The 14,971-nt window shown below is 46.5% G+C and overlaps 1 protein-coding gene across 1 annotated transcript in view; it reads right to left on the reverse strand.

Moving 5' to 3' along the window:
• The window catches only part of CRB2 (crumbs family member 2), a gene marked incomplete at its 3' end in the record, with an annotated part of 28,244 nt that extends 17,708 nt beyond the window's left edge, over positions 1–10,536 (reverse strand). Inside the window, exons 1-2 of the mRNA XM_008936251.1 lie at positions 10,374–10,536; positions 699–1,400 (exon numbers count right to left, since the gene is read on the reverse strand). Of these exons, the coding sequence (XP_008934499.1) occupies positions 699–1,400; positions 10,374–10,446 (775 nt within the window). The remainder of the gene's footprint in view (positions 1–698; positions 1,401–10,373) is intronic.
• Between the last annotated feature and the right edge of the window lie 4,435 nt (positions 10,537–14,971).

Raw genomic sequence — 14,971 nt, forward strand, 5'->3', positions numbered from 1 at the left:
GTGCAGTGCAGCTGCATTCCACACTGATAAGCACGGCTGCTGAAAGCAGAACCCTCTCCCACCACCTCCCTCAAGAGACCCCTCCCACCACCTCCCTCACAGATAACTCGCAGGTGTAGATTACTCTGAGTCACCATTAGCACAGATGCACCAAAAAAGAGATATTTCTGTCACATGCCAAAAAACATCCGCCACGTGTGAGAGAACTGGAAAAGGAATCTCCAGCTGAAAGCCACTTTCCTCCAAAGACTGCTTCCCTCAGGGAACTCCTGCAGGACAAAGAACTGCAGGCCAGGGAGGCAGAGCTAAGTTGTACCTGAAAACCCAACGTATGCACTTCCTGGCACTAAACCCCTTTCCTCGTGTATTTCCTGTGATTTCACACTGACAGCTAATCACACCTACCTTGTAGCTAGTGCTCAAGTCTCAGACAGCCCACCCGTTTCCACCCTCAGATCCATGTCTCTCAACATCCACACCACACCCCCCCCCCCCATGGAAGCCAAGCCTCGAGGGCTGCCTGGACGCCCCGAGCCCTGCACGGGGACTCACACAGGGGAGCAAACGCTCCGGAAACACGAGCTGTGCAGGAGGGGTCCAGTCTCCTGGCTGTGGGGCGGGAGCTGCCCGGGACAGGCCCCGCCAGAGGGCGGCGCCACGCGAGCGGGACGGGACCCAGCACCCGAGGGGAGCGGTACCTGTGTAGCCGGGGGCGCACTCGCACACATAGCGATCCATCTCATTCAGGCAGGTGCCATTGTTCCTACAGGGCCGGGACGCACACTCGTTGATGTCTATCTCACAGTTGTATCCTTGGAAGCCCGGCACACAGAAACAGCCATACCCATCCACCCTGTCCCGGCAGATGGCTCCGTTCTGGCAGGGCTTCGAGGCGCACTCATCAATGTTGTCTCTGCAGTTGGCCCCGGTGAAGCCAGGCTGGCAGACGCAGGTATAGTCCCCAGGACCCTCGACACACGTCCCGTTATTTAGGCAGGGGTGGCTAGAGCACACAGAGCTTTCTGTTTGGCAGCCTTCTCCATTCAGTCCTGTTTGGCATTTACAGGTGTAGCCATTTACACTATCTACACATTCAAAACGAGGGTCTTTACAGGGGTTGCTCTCACACTCATTAACATTAACGGTACAATCAATACCTGTGAAGCCAGGCATACAGACGCACTCATATTCCAGGAGTCCTGGAGTCCCGACACAAATCCCATGGGCAGGACACTTGTGTTCACTGCACGCGTCATAGAGCGCGTCACAGTTCGTGCCGCTGTAGGCTACGGGTGCCACGGGGCAGATGCACTCGTAGCCCTCTTCCAGATCTTTACAGGTCCCACCGTTTTGGCATGGGGACGAGGAACAGCCACCATCATTTTCAGAGTATGAAGTTCCTGTTGAGAAAAGAGACTTTTTGTTAGTTGGCATTCATAGCCCTGGGAAATATATAGGAAAGCTCTTCCACCAGTCTCCACATACAGTTCAGAGACTGCCCACCTAAATTCCACACCACAAAGGACTGTTGTAGCCAATGACTTATCTATGAAAAATGGCCACAAAGCAGAGGTACAGCTCATGAGATAGCAAATGGCATCTGAGACATAGCTACGGCTTCTGGTGAGACAATCCTGCCTTTGCCTAGCACAGAAGCCAGGCAATCACCAGCACATAACCTTGGGTTTAGATGCCTCTGTGTAAGCACCTCTCTGCCCTTATTGCTGCCTTCTGTACCGTGGGCCAGCTCGCAACAGGAATCTGTCTCTGAGAAGCTCCACAGAACTGCAGGTGGAGTGCAGGCAGCTCCTCTGACACTGCCACATCACCATCCCTGGCCCTCACAGCGTTACTGAGAGCTGAGGAACCTCTCACGTGCCAAGCTCCATGCTAAGGATCTGCCAGGATCGCACCCCACAGCATCACTTCTCAGCTGACCTTACACATTCTCTCATTCGTGCCATCATTATCCCAGCCCATTTTTGGTCATTTCTGCCTTGCTCCAGTGCGCCTTCTACACACCCTGTAGTTAATCTGTGTCAGTGGTTTTCTGTCAACTCACAGCCCCATCAGCTCCTCAGTCTCTTTGTACCTGGAGGTGGAGGCATCCGACTTCAGGGCCTGAAAGGGATTTATAGTGGACTTCGGTTCACAAAAGCCTGCCCCTGCCCTGACCTCCCCCATATTCCTCCCACCAAAAGACCATAGTGTTTCTAAGTCTTCTTTGAAGAGGCAGTGTTGATGGGGGGGAGGGTGCTCAGGGATTTAGACAACCCTTTCTCTTCCCAGCATCATCCCTACGCCCACCCCTCCCTTCCTCTCTCATGTGACGCTGGGGAGAGCTGCTGAGCATTGCACTGTCCAGCAATCCCATTATTCTGCCATCAACCCTTTTATTCTCACATTCCCAGTCAGGCAGAAAACAAGGATGACGGAATCTGCCTGGAATCTCTGTGGCAATTAAGAGTGGGAACCCAGGAAACTATTCGTAAAAGAGCTTTACTAGGCAGGAGACATGAGCCTTTGTACACTTAATGAGTACCCAGCCCCAGCCTGTGCTTTCCACAGGCCAGGAGCACAGTCTATGATAAAAAAAAAAAAAACAAGAGACCAGATCTACTGCATGTTCAGGACTCCTCTGATTTGCAGCAGACTCCATCTGCAAAGAAATTCCCATTTCAACAGAATCACCAAGCACTGCTAGTGTAGATGGGCCAAAGCCATTTCAAAGGCTTTGTGCTTAGTTTTCTGCTTTCATTATAAGTAGACAGTATAAATGCTTCTTGCAGATAAACATCAAATCCCTTTGCGATTTCCTGTCTGCTCCAACACTCCCTCACAGCAGACATACCTTTTTGTACCTTCTGTTTTGGTTCATCACATGACTGCAGTGCTCAATAATCTGTATTAGTCATTAATGCCTGTCCATTACAAAAAGGTTTGGTGATAAATACATGGCCCTGTAGTCACACATGAACTTGAGGACACATAGTATTAGCAGAACTCCAACCACCTCTAAACTCCCTCTGATCACCAACAGTGTCAGTGGTTAACTAGTTACATGTACTCATCATCTGTGGTAACTAGTTATGTACAGGGCTGCACAGAGAACAGCTGAATTCCTGCACTGTTACTGCATTAGCTTTAGCTACTTTCTATGACCAAATGTTACCTTAGTTACGTCTAAAAATGATGCCTTCAGCAGGCCTGCATTTTGGAGGAAAAGGTTTCTTTTTTGGAACAAAGATCCTGAAGTAACACAGCATTGCTCCTAAGGCATGCACAGAGCAGGCTGAGAAGAGTGCAGTGTGAATCACAAGAAGTGAAACAATACTTAAATAACTTCAAAGTATTCTGTGAAATGCAGGGTGCAGAAAATTACTCACGTGTTTGCCCTACTCAGCAGAGGTCACAGGCGTCTTAACAACATGAGCTCCAAGATTATATCACAAACTCCCCTGTCCACAGCAAGCCGATACTAACACTGGAATATTAGAGAAGGACAAAGCTGCCCGTGTGTAAACACAGTGTAAGCCTGATGGCCCTTCAGTGGCAGTGCTGAACTTCTGGCTAAATCAGCCCACAGAGGAGACACTACTTGAAAACAGAATTTGCTGCAGAGTGATGTCAGAAGGGAGATTTCAGCAGTGGGAAGTGAGTACAACACCTGCGACGTCACCAGGAAGTTAAAAGCAGAATCTAAGAACTCAGTGTACAAAGTGGGTCTCACAGGCCTAGGCCACCACCCAGCTGGAGAGAGGACACACAGGACATTCTCACCTCTGCGCTTGTTATGTTCAACCATCAGTCCTAGGGCATTCAAAAAAATTCCTCTCAGTTTTAGAACAGATTATTATAAGAATTTGAACAGCATATGAATATGCACCAAATGCTAATAAGCATAAAGAATACATTAACTTTTCCTGCTGCACAATATACCATGAAAACATGTAATTCAAAGTAGGTTGTTTCATGAAAACAGTGTCAAAGAAGTCACTGAATGACAAGAGTTTGTAAGTTTCCACAGAAGTAGCTGTGCTGCATGAAGGACAACAGTCAGGATTTTTCCTTGACGTTTCACAAGAAGAATATGAGTCAGTGATGTTTGTAAGTGGAAAAAACACTAAAAATACATTACAGTCATGCCATCCTGCAATTCTCCTCCAAAATGAAACTGGAGAAGACTACAGTTTCTTTGAAGAACACAGTCCAGGCATTTAGGAGTGGATTAGGAGGAACTTCAAAGGCTAACAGAGTCCCATATAAAGCGTTCACTGAGCTCTGTCAGGACAGGTCTGGTTTTACACTTTAAAGGGAGCTGACAAAGACTTTTCCTAGAAGATGAGGTTTGTGACCTTTTGTATTACTTTAAGGCAAGCAAGTTGCACTATCAGGCTTTTGTCTAAACTGGCTTTAATAATTTTATACTTTATACCTTTACTAAGTGACCCTGTCAAAGGGCAGTTGCAACAGTGAGTTTTCTAGTCATAAAAAGAGAAAACAGGAGTGAGATGCTGGGCAATCTGAGATGCCCTGGCAGCAGTTCCATGTCTCTCTCCCAAAGAATCCTGAGGAATCTCTTACTTCAGCAAACTGAGGCAAGATGCTGTTGCACTGCACTGGCAGAGAGTTGTGGGAACTGATAAAGACAGTGTGGGAGGAGGTTCTCAGCTGTAGCAAGGTTTCTGTCTTTTTTTAAAAAACAAAACAACACAAAACAAACCAACCAACCTCCTCAACTTTGTCTGTTCTCCATTATCTCACACGTGTTGTGAAACCCCAGTGCTAATTTCCCCCACAACAGGAGTTGCACTGAAGTAACTTCTTTCAGAGCCTCCCCTCTCCATCCTGACATTGTGCTAGCACTGCTGGAGAAGGTTTAATAAAGACCAATTGTGAATTGCTAAGATAATACACAGGACAAGGAGCTTCAGTCATTTTATTTCACTGCTTGTGAGATGCTGCTCTAGCATTACTCACTGGCTTCCATCTTTTGGGTTTTGCTTTTCACAAGTTTGCTTTTTCAAAGTCTTGGGAAGCTGTGATAGAGGCTGGGTGCCCTCAAGCTGGGGATCCCCCTGACCTCATGGAAGATACTCAGCAGTGACCACCTTAAAGGTGCTCTTGATGGTCACTTAAAATTTCAACAGAGAAGTTTCAGCAAGTAGCAGCACTGGGGTCATCAGCCCAGAGATCAACTTGTTTCTGTCATACTGAAGGACAACTTTGACAACTAATTAATGTGGGACTTTAAAATGATATTTAATGTAATTCCAATGGAACAATATAAGAAGTAGGCTCTAGAGTGGCACCGGACCTCAGTCTGTACCCAGACTAGTTATGGGAACATTAATAATAAAAGGAATAGTGTGTTTCCTGTCTTTGGGTCAGTCAAAAGCAGGGCTTTCTGAGACAACAGGATGACAAACAGATGAACATCAAGTCTGCATATGAGAATATAACCTGTAACTTTTCTCATCCCTTCAGCTTCTCTCTCCCAGAAAATCAGCACAATCAGCACAATTCACATTACCCACAGTCCAGTTTTAAAAAATGACAGAAGAGCAGAGGATGTAGAACACCAGACTGAAGCTGCAATGCTTTTAAGGTGTAACCACACTACACATATGCCCAACAGTGCTTCCCCGTGGCATGAACTGAGTGGAGTTAAGGGGACGTGCACTCTGCTCCTCAGGAAGCTGCCACAGGGAGGGACTCCCAGTCAGAAAAGAGCTCACATGCTGCAGCTCCTAGTGTAGCACTTTTGTTTTGTGTTAAGCAAGTTGCAACAGGCAGGACTCTGCCATATTCTCCTCTTGTTTTACTGCTACACGTTGGGAAAAGACTATTATGACTATTTTTGTATGTTTCCACAATTGACTCTGTCCTGATGAATTAAGTACCTTTTGTGCCTGGATTTGTTACTGAGCTCCTTGACTTCCGTGCTATTTCAGATCTTGCTCCCTATGACTAACCCCTTTTGCAAAAGGGCACTGCAGGCTTGTGGAGAAAGACACTTCCTTCAGTTGTATTTCACCTGCCCTACTCACTACAACTGGAAAAAAGAATTCACAAGCCAGAGGTGAGAACAGGAGGTGAGAAAAGGAGGCTTCCCAGCAGCAGCCTCCAGTGGCAGCGCAGTAGTCACTGAGCTGGAGGAATCCTGAAGTTCCTAAACCACAGATGCTCCAAAGCCATGCTGCTCCTGGTCACCCCAGCACATTTCCAGCTAGAGAAAGATCCTGAGGCCAAGGGTAGAAAGGGAACCCCTCAGACCCAAGTATCAGAGTAACACAACTACAAAATGAACTCTGAATAAAGGACCCGAGAGTTCTGTTTCCAAGACAACAGGAAGGCATGTGCTTATATTAGTAAATCCCTGCTGACCTCTGCTGATCTTTCCATACCCTGGTCGGTGTAGAGGATTAGTGACAGGGTACACACCATGGCCTGTTCCCAGGATCCACACACCAGGAAGACTGGACAGGCCTGAAAAGGGGCTTGCATGCTGTTCACCTTCTCTCCTCCCCACCCTTGCTACTCTGGAAGGATGGCATATCTGCTATGGAAGTTAAGGGCAGAATAAAACCAAACCCTTCTTTGGGAAGTACCTTCAGTGCACTTGTCCTGGGAGTGTACAAGGCCTCTTCAGGTGGCTCTATGCATCCTAGGGCTTTACAAGCCCCATCTCCTCCTTGACACAGAGAGACTAAACCCATTCTTTCCAAACCTGAGCAAAGCACCTGCTCCTAGTAATACCTGCATTGGAAAACAAGGCCCTGAAATTCTCTGACACTAATGACAAGCTCATGACATACTAATGGTTGGCACTGTTTTTTCCTCCAGCCCAAAATACTCCATAACGTGTACTCCTTGTCCCGTTTCACATGGCAATGGGCATCCTTCAACAGCTGCTCTAACAGTGGGCTTGTCTATTCAACATCAGAAAGTGGGACGTGGGCAAGGGAAACTTCCCAAAGTACCAATGTTTGATCACAACTGCTAAGCTGCCGAGCTGCAGCAGTTTACCACCTCTACAGCAGTTAGGAGAAGCTCTGCTGAAGGAGCTTGCTCCCATTTACCAGCTGCTCCCTCTCCACTCAACAACTTCCTGTCAGCTTTTGTTTGAATTTCTTGGTCTTGTGCTCAGGTGATGTCACCATTAGGATCAGGTATATTAATTCCCCTCAAGATCCTGGCCCCCAGAGTCAAGTTCTTCCTCTTCATTTTTCCATAGCAACCATTTAAATTTTTTTATGGTTGTGCCCATAGTGTAACAGGGAGAAATGATACTCAGTGAAAACTCAGGCTGAGATACTATCTGCCAGCTGAATCTAAACATCATCCTTCTCACCTCAGGTTATCAGCTCACCAGATCTGACAACCTCTGTGAAGAAAGACATGACACTATGACAAAAAGTGCTTTTTATATATCTTGCAGAGTTTAGGTGGATGAAACACACAAGCCCAGTATCTTAGCCATCTACCAGTTTGGTTACTCATTTAAACCCCTCATGTGCAGTCCCTGCAGAGTTCAGATTGCAGTTTTTCCTACCCAATAGGCTGGATATCCATTTAGATGGATATTGTGTGTTCATCACTTCCCAGCCTGCTTCTGATGTTGGCTTTCTTTGTTAGTGGAACCACAGCATTTGCATGCTAGGGTCTTGGTGTGACAGCTTTTTCATGCCAGAGGTACGTACACAGAATTTATAAAGGCCTAGACCACTACATTTCCAGTAAGACAAGCAAAAGAAGATGTGTCTCTGTTTCCCCTTGTGAAATATGCAGAGTATGTACCCCCTGAAAGAAGCAGAATGCTGTTTCCTGGCTCCCTCCCACCTGCTTTGCCCAGTGAATTGCTGAACGGTGCCCCAGTGGTGGGCAGCAATCCACAGGGCTGAGCAGTGCCAATATTATGGCCAGAGGAATTAACACCATTACTCAGAGATCCCACTTCAGGGAATTAAATTTACTCCAGACACAGAACAAGCAGCCAGCTATCTTATTTTCATTATCTGTTCACTGGTTTAAAGCAGATTTGAAGGTGTAGCTCCTATTAGCATGCTTCTAGAACCTGGGGAAACAGTGGAGCTATAAATCCATGGTTTATGATAGTACTGCATATAGTGCCATGGTAACTGTTTGATCTTCTGTGCTTATGACACCCCAGTATTTTCCCTTAATAAACACTCCTCCAAGCCGACCTTCAGGGTTTACACATTCTCTGATCTCTCAGCCATTTCCACAGATCAAACACAGAGACAAGGGGTTTCCTGTGTATTCAGTTAACCAGATTGAGCCAGCAGCTTTAATTTCCAATTCTTATTTAAATATACTGACAATCAACAAAACAGCCAAAAAGATTGTATTTCTTTGTCTCCAGGTTTTGAAGGGAGTCAGACTCACTGTCCATATGTCCGAGCTAATCTCAAGAGCTCGCGTTAGAGCAGATAGCAAACTGCCAGAAGAAAGGCTTGTCCCACTGTGTCCTCTCCCAACAGGCATCCAAAGCACTCTCCAGGCCAAAGGTATGTGAATTACTGTGCTCATTGCCGGCCAGAGATGTGGGAACACAAATGAGCCGAGCTCACTCTGCCCTCCAGAATCTCCTGCAGGACACAGCAAATCAAGCTGAGAGCTATTGTGCCCATTACAGAGACAGCAGCAGCAAAGCTGCAGTCACAGGCAGAGTCAGTACCACTGTCCCTCTGTAGTTTATTTTAAACAGTTGGAGACAGTGTGGATCTGGCTGCAGGATGGTCTCATGGCTACAGCTTGCAACAGGCCATCTGGATAATCAGGATTTTCTCAAAAATTTTGAACAAACAACTTAGTCACTCTGTGCTTCAACAACATTTAGACTCAGCCAATGAGAAATTATAATAAAAAAGGAGTCACATGACTCACAGGGGCAAGAAAAGGCAATTCCTTATGGCCTTAAAATTCTACAAGTGCCACACAAATACCACCATTCACTAGAGTTCCAAGCTGCTAGAATTCCCCTTGCAAAACGGGAGCAGTGGAAAGCCCATGGGAACTCCCACTGCCTCGGGCTTTGCTGGCTGCATCAGGACGTGTCATCCACCTGCACTCCAAACGAAAACAACGTTCTCAGTAAACCACTACTCCAGAAAAGAGTGAGAAGCAGTGGGCGCAGTGGTGGAGCAGGAGTGCCCAGCAGCAGCCAGCTCCCCGGGGGCCGTGCACCGAGCTGTGCAGGCTCCACACCAGTAGCTATGGTTACTGGATACAAAAGAGGTCCTGCTGCTTCCCCGTGGCCAGAGGAATTCCAGGCACTTGAAGCAAATGCACCAGACAAAGAAGCTGGTACAAGGGGGAAGAAAAATAAAAAAATCAGAGAAAAATTCAAACATATTCTGACTTTTGTATTCATAGTCTGAGGTGATTAGAGCAAAGGAAATTTTGGGAGGCTTCAGAGGGGAAAAAAAGACTGTTGGGAAATCAAAAGAAGCTGAAAACTTTCTCCAGCTCTCAAAAAGTACATAAGTCTCACCCACTAATGTAAGAAAATGCCAAATGCAGCATTCAGCAACTATTAGCAAAGAAAAGGCATTTTGTATTTTCTGCATATTGCCCATTTTTTACCTCCTCTTCTTCATGTCATTGATGATTTCTGTCCTAGCTCAGTGGAAACCAAACAGGACTTTTATATAGAGATACTGGCCTGGCAGTGCCAAGGACAGGATAAAGAGGCAGGTTCAATCCAAATCATACTTTCCAGTAAAAGGCTGGACATGTTCCTGACATGACCTTATAATCCCTAGATGACTAAACCAGATGTCTGGGCCCAGCATATTTCCAGGCACCCACTCCAGATGAAGCAGAGAAATCTATCTTTCAGGGAGCACAAGCAATTGTATACAAGGGTGAGTTTTGGCGCCCAAAGCCATTTTTATGTGAACTTGCAGAATTCCAGTATATACTCCCCCAGGTACACTCTTCCTTTGCCTATGTGTACTTCTGAAGCATTCAGAATGGAAATAAAGCTCCACGTTTCTTCTGTATGGGCACAACCACAAAATTCAGAACTTTGCAGCTGAGAAAGCGGTTACTACAATAGCTGAATAGTCACATGGAAGTGCACACAGGTTTAGCTGTTGTGAATAAATGCATGCACACATGTGTACAGGGAGAAAGACAAAACGACATACAAAATAAATAGAAGGAAAGCCATATCTAGAATGGAATGCCTGTTTACCTCCCAGGTAAGTTTTCAGGCTGCGAATCCAACTGTGAGAGTAACATTTTGTTTAGTTACCTTTGCAGTACAAGAGCAGATCACAGATTTGATTCAAAGTGACTGCATAGCAGCTGGGTAAGGATCAGGCACAGAAGACAAAAAAACTTACCCCAAAATAAGAGGAAAAGTGGCAGCAGGAGAGCAGCATTGTACGCCCTGGAGGTAGTTTTCTTTAATTCCATGACAAGTCTAAGAGTGGCTGTTCTAAAAACCTCTGGGGAGAAACAGTAGTTGGAAAGGAGCACAGCCCAGCTCTCCCCGCATCACGGACTCTGGAGAACCCCCTCTCCTCCAGGCAGCCGGTCCATGCCCTGCCGCGCTGGGGACCAGCACTAACAGAGTGGACAGAGTCCCTGTCCACTCTCCAGTGCTCCACTCATGTCCTGGGACAAAGGGAAAACGCTGCCTGGATCCACGGACTGAACTGCGGAGGGCAAAGCCAGCCGGATTCCAGGGCCCGCAGGCCCACCCCTGAGCAGCGCCCAGCCTGGCAAAGGGGGCAGGAAATCCCAGAGCTGCGAGATCCCCCGGACAAGGCCACAGGGGAGAGGACCCTGTGAGGATTTGTGCTTTCTGGTGTTTGAACTCCCCACATATGATGAAGAACACAAACGTGGTGTCTCCTCCCCGCCGTGCCAGCCTGGGGACAGGGGTGGACAGGGGTCACCTCTATCAGCCTGTACTTACAACCCAACTCCAGACAAGCATCAGTCACGAGTTTCTGACAGCGGCTGCTTTGTTCAAACAGAAAATAAGACAAGACAAAAGCCCTCTGCTAACCCCAAAGAGCAGAGCTAGTCCACAACTGGTCTTTACTGGTCTCTCATACCCAATGAGATGTGTGAACCCAAAAGACATACAAACACCCAAAACACACAGGAACCCTCCTTCCAACTAATCATAGAATCATTTAGGTTGGAAGGGACCAGAAGTATCTGCATAACATGAGCACCAAATCACATCACCACCTTTAGATGCATGTGCTTGGTTTTAGAAGTGGAAAACATTATCAATGTCGACTGCTTTATGAGAGTAACTGGAAAAAGACAGAGCCCACACTCAGTTGTGACCTACTAAATACCTCTAAATCCACATCACAATTGGATTAAATTAACTGTAATGAGAATTACGTACATTGCCTCACCCTTCCACTGACAACTAAAAATAGAAGGCAGGTAAGATGCTGTACAAATTCCTGGCTTAAAGAAGAAAGACACAAGATTGCAAGGAACTGGTGCAGATAGACCCAGGCTGCGTGTGATGAAAACAACAACTCTGCAAGGAGGAATTTATGTCACCTGGGCACCCTTGCAGAGCAGGCAGAGGCTGACGGGCCATGTGCAGGGCAATGGGATGTTTGCTGCACTGGTTTTACTTTCAGTGCAGAAAGCACAACAGTCACAGCATGAGCATTTCCACCACTAAACCACTGCAGTTCAGCAACAAATGGTTCATCTCACTATCCTGCCTTGGAATGCTCCAAAGATGATATATCACGTGTTATCAACCTTATCTGGACCACCCTGCCCCCACTTTCATCTCTGGTGTCTTCAGTCTGTTTTCTCAAGATCAGCCTCAGTATTAGTTTCTTGCCAGTTACCACAACCATCTGGAACTCATTTCTCTCTTTAGAGTCTCTTTTTGCTGTCAGGGGACACAACACTCACACGTGCAGAATCTTTCTGCTCAGAAACTTTTGTCTCACCTGCATGGATTATTCTCCTAACAACTCACCTCTTCCCAATCAAAGCAAATACCTATGAATCCATGGCACAATTAACACAGCAAGAAACCACCATTCTTCCTTGACTAAAACCAGCCACTTCTCTAAGTTGACGAGTGCAATTCTTCACAACAGTTGGGAAATAAAACATAGTAACCTATGGCTCATATGTCTACCTGAAGGACACATTCAGCTTCCATAAAACAAAATTAGTGTACTGAATCCCCTCACTCAGAGCAGAGCTCTCCACAGAGGCTTAGGTCCCATGCAGCTCTGCTGCTACTGCTGTGTGCCCTGTGGCACCTCATACCCCAACAGAGCCCTTAGCTATGAAAGACTTGTTACACACTACACAGACTCAGGAAGAGCAAAGCAGTTTAGTGGAGGGTGAACAATTAAAAAGCTACAGAGAGGAACATTCTGGTGTCTTTCACTACATCTGAGACATTGTCTCAAGCAGCGTTTTCTTGTGCTAGCAACCAAGTTTTACTCTAGAGTCTTCATTTGGCCCTTCTGTCAAGTCAACATCAATGGGTTCAAACTGAACAGCTAATACGGCCAACATGTCAGTATATTACTGTGAGAGGTACCATTCCAAAGGTACCATTTCATGCATTTGTCACAACAACGTTTCAACCCAAGCAACATGGGAAATGGCAGCAGAATGTGGTTCTCAGCCAAATCTCCCACAGGCAGAGGTGAGACTCTCATGCCTGTAACTCTGCCAGGATGTCCATACCCTGAGTTCTGGAGCTGGAGCAGTTTATGAGGGATGATCCTCTTGAAGAAAGTGTTCTTTTGCTCCCTCTGACCACTGTTAACTGCCAGTATGTTCAAGTGGTCTGCTGGGATTTCAGGCTCATTTACTGTTGCTCAAAACCCAAGCTAACGAGGCCCACATAGGTCAAGACATCCAATTCCTTATAATAATCAAAATGCCTTAATCCAGCGTCTACCTGTGAGGATATTAGAATTCATTTTTTTTTTCAGTGTTCACAGTTGCAATCTTATGAGATTTTGCCAGCAGACCAGTTCTGTGCTGGACCCTTGGGCATACAAAAGCCTATGTGGGTTTTAACCAGCTTAGTCCAATTAAAGGACCCTAATGCAACCCTGTTAGGGCCCCGATTTGTTAGGCTTGACTACATTTCCAAAGAAGGAGCACTACTGGGTGGATTTGTTATCTAAAGCATAAGCTCCAAGTCCTTAGTCATCCTTGCTAAAGCCTTCCCCAAACTGCCCGTGGTTTGTGCTACCTCCGCGTCGCTGCGATCCCACGTCAGTATAATCTGCTCTTTAACATAGCATTAAAACCAGAGCCAAAGGACACAGCTGCTTTCCTCTGTGTGACACTCATTATGAGAGACTTAAGGACAGCGTAACAGCAAGGCTTCTATTCTCAGCCAGGAGGCAGGAAACTTTGCAAGCCGGAAACGCATGCATTGAAAATGGGGCAGCAGTAGGCAAGCTGGATTAAGAGGAGAGGGAGAGGAGGTCTGGGGTACCCAGCAGAACCTTTCTGTCTTCTTAGTCTACACTTTTTTGCATACTTTTCATAAAATATTCCAACACAATTTTTCTACAAACAGTTCAGAATGAACTGCACAGCAAGGTATCTAAGGAAAACAACTTGTGCTTTCCATTCACAGAACAATGTACACTTGAGTTTCACAATCTTTCCTCGCACAGGGCTTAAAATAATCCTGATATTACAGACTGGCTAATAAAGCCTAGACGTGTGATATGACAGCCAATACCCCAGACAGAGCTGGTGAGAATAAAGGCATTCCCGTCTCCTGTCCTAGGAAGAGCCTCACCTTCCCTCCTTACAGTTCTGGAACCTCACCACTGAACACAAACCTCCTTTTCTGAACTGAGCAATGGAAGCTACCAGCATCAAAACCTTTTGATTGCCTCCCTGGCTTTGTCCTCTGAGGGTTATTAGGTACAACCATAAACAAAGGAACACATGCTAACAGTGGTCATGGACTAGGAACTTGAGGTGTTGAGCTAGTGAAGAACAAAACTTCCAGTTCCACTCAAAAACGGCGTGCAAAGAAACGACTGCTCAGTACATCTCTCTGTTCTCAGTCACTGCTGGAAAGAGCCAGGTATGGTTTTTAAAAATCTGTTATTTCGAGCCTACAAACTCCCAGGCCAATTCTGTAATCTAAAAAGTTTAAACACGATTTGATGAGGTAATATTTGAGGGTTCTCCAGGGTCCAACCTCTAACTTGACATTTGCTCTTCCCTGTAACAACTGAAGTTTTTGCCCTTACCATGCACTGCCACCGCTCCTCCGCGTGCCCGCGAGATGCCCGCTCTGCCCCACACACACCCGAGCAAAGGCCAGGGTGTGAAAACAGCAGGGTTGGAAAGAAATTCGTGGATCACCAGCAGTGCAACCAGAGACATCCCAAAACACCAAGCTGCACACCAAACACTAATGCCCACTGCCACGTCCAGGCACCAGAGGAGCCAAGGAAGAGTTTTGTTTGCAAGACAGAACTTCCAAGTTCCTATTAAAATCTGGCAAAAGTAATACATACTTTCCAGTCACAAAACATCCTTAGAGACAATAAATCTCTCCACGTGTCCTATTGTTAATCAGACCTGCTGAGGTTTGCAAGACAGAACTTTAAAGTTCCTATTAAAATCTGGCAAAAGTCACAAATACTTTCCAGTCACAAAACACCCTTAGAGACAATAAATCTCTCCATGTGTCCTATTGTTAATCAGACCTGCTGACAAGGAAGTGACGGTGCCTGGTAGGAGCAGTGACAGGGGCACACCGGCCAGCCCCAGGCACCGGCAATGACAGGACACAGGACACAGCAGAAATTGCCATTTCTTGCTAGGCAGTAACTCGACAGAGCAACGTGCAGGATGGCCAGAGCCTGCCCCAGCCTCACCTTCCTGGAGCACAATAACCAGTCCCTGCAGAACTGCAGCCTGAGGAAGACGAGGGTGGGCAGCCCAGGGG

Source organism: Merops nubicus, unplaced genomic scaffold (genome assembly GCF_000691845.1).
Source record: "Merops nubicus isolate BGI_N331 unplaced genomic scaffold, ASM69184v1 scaffold24702, whole genome shotgun sequence".
NCBI classification, from domain to species: Eukaryota; Metazoa; Chordata; class Aves; order Coraciiformes; family Meropidae; genus Merops; species Merops nubicus.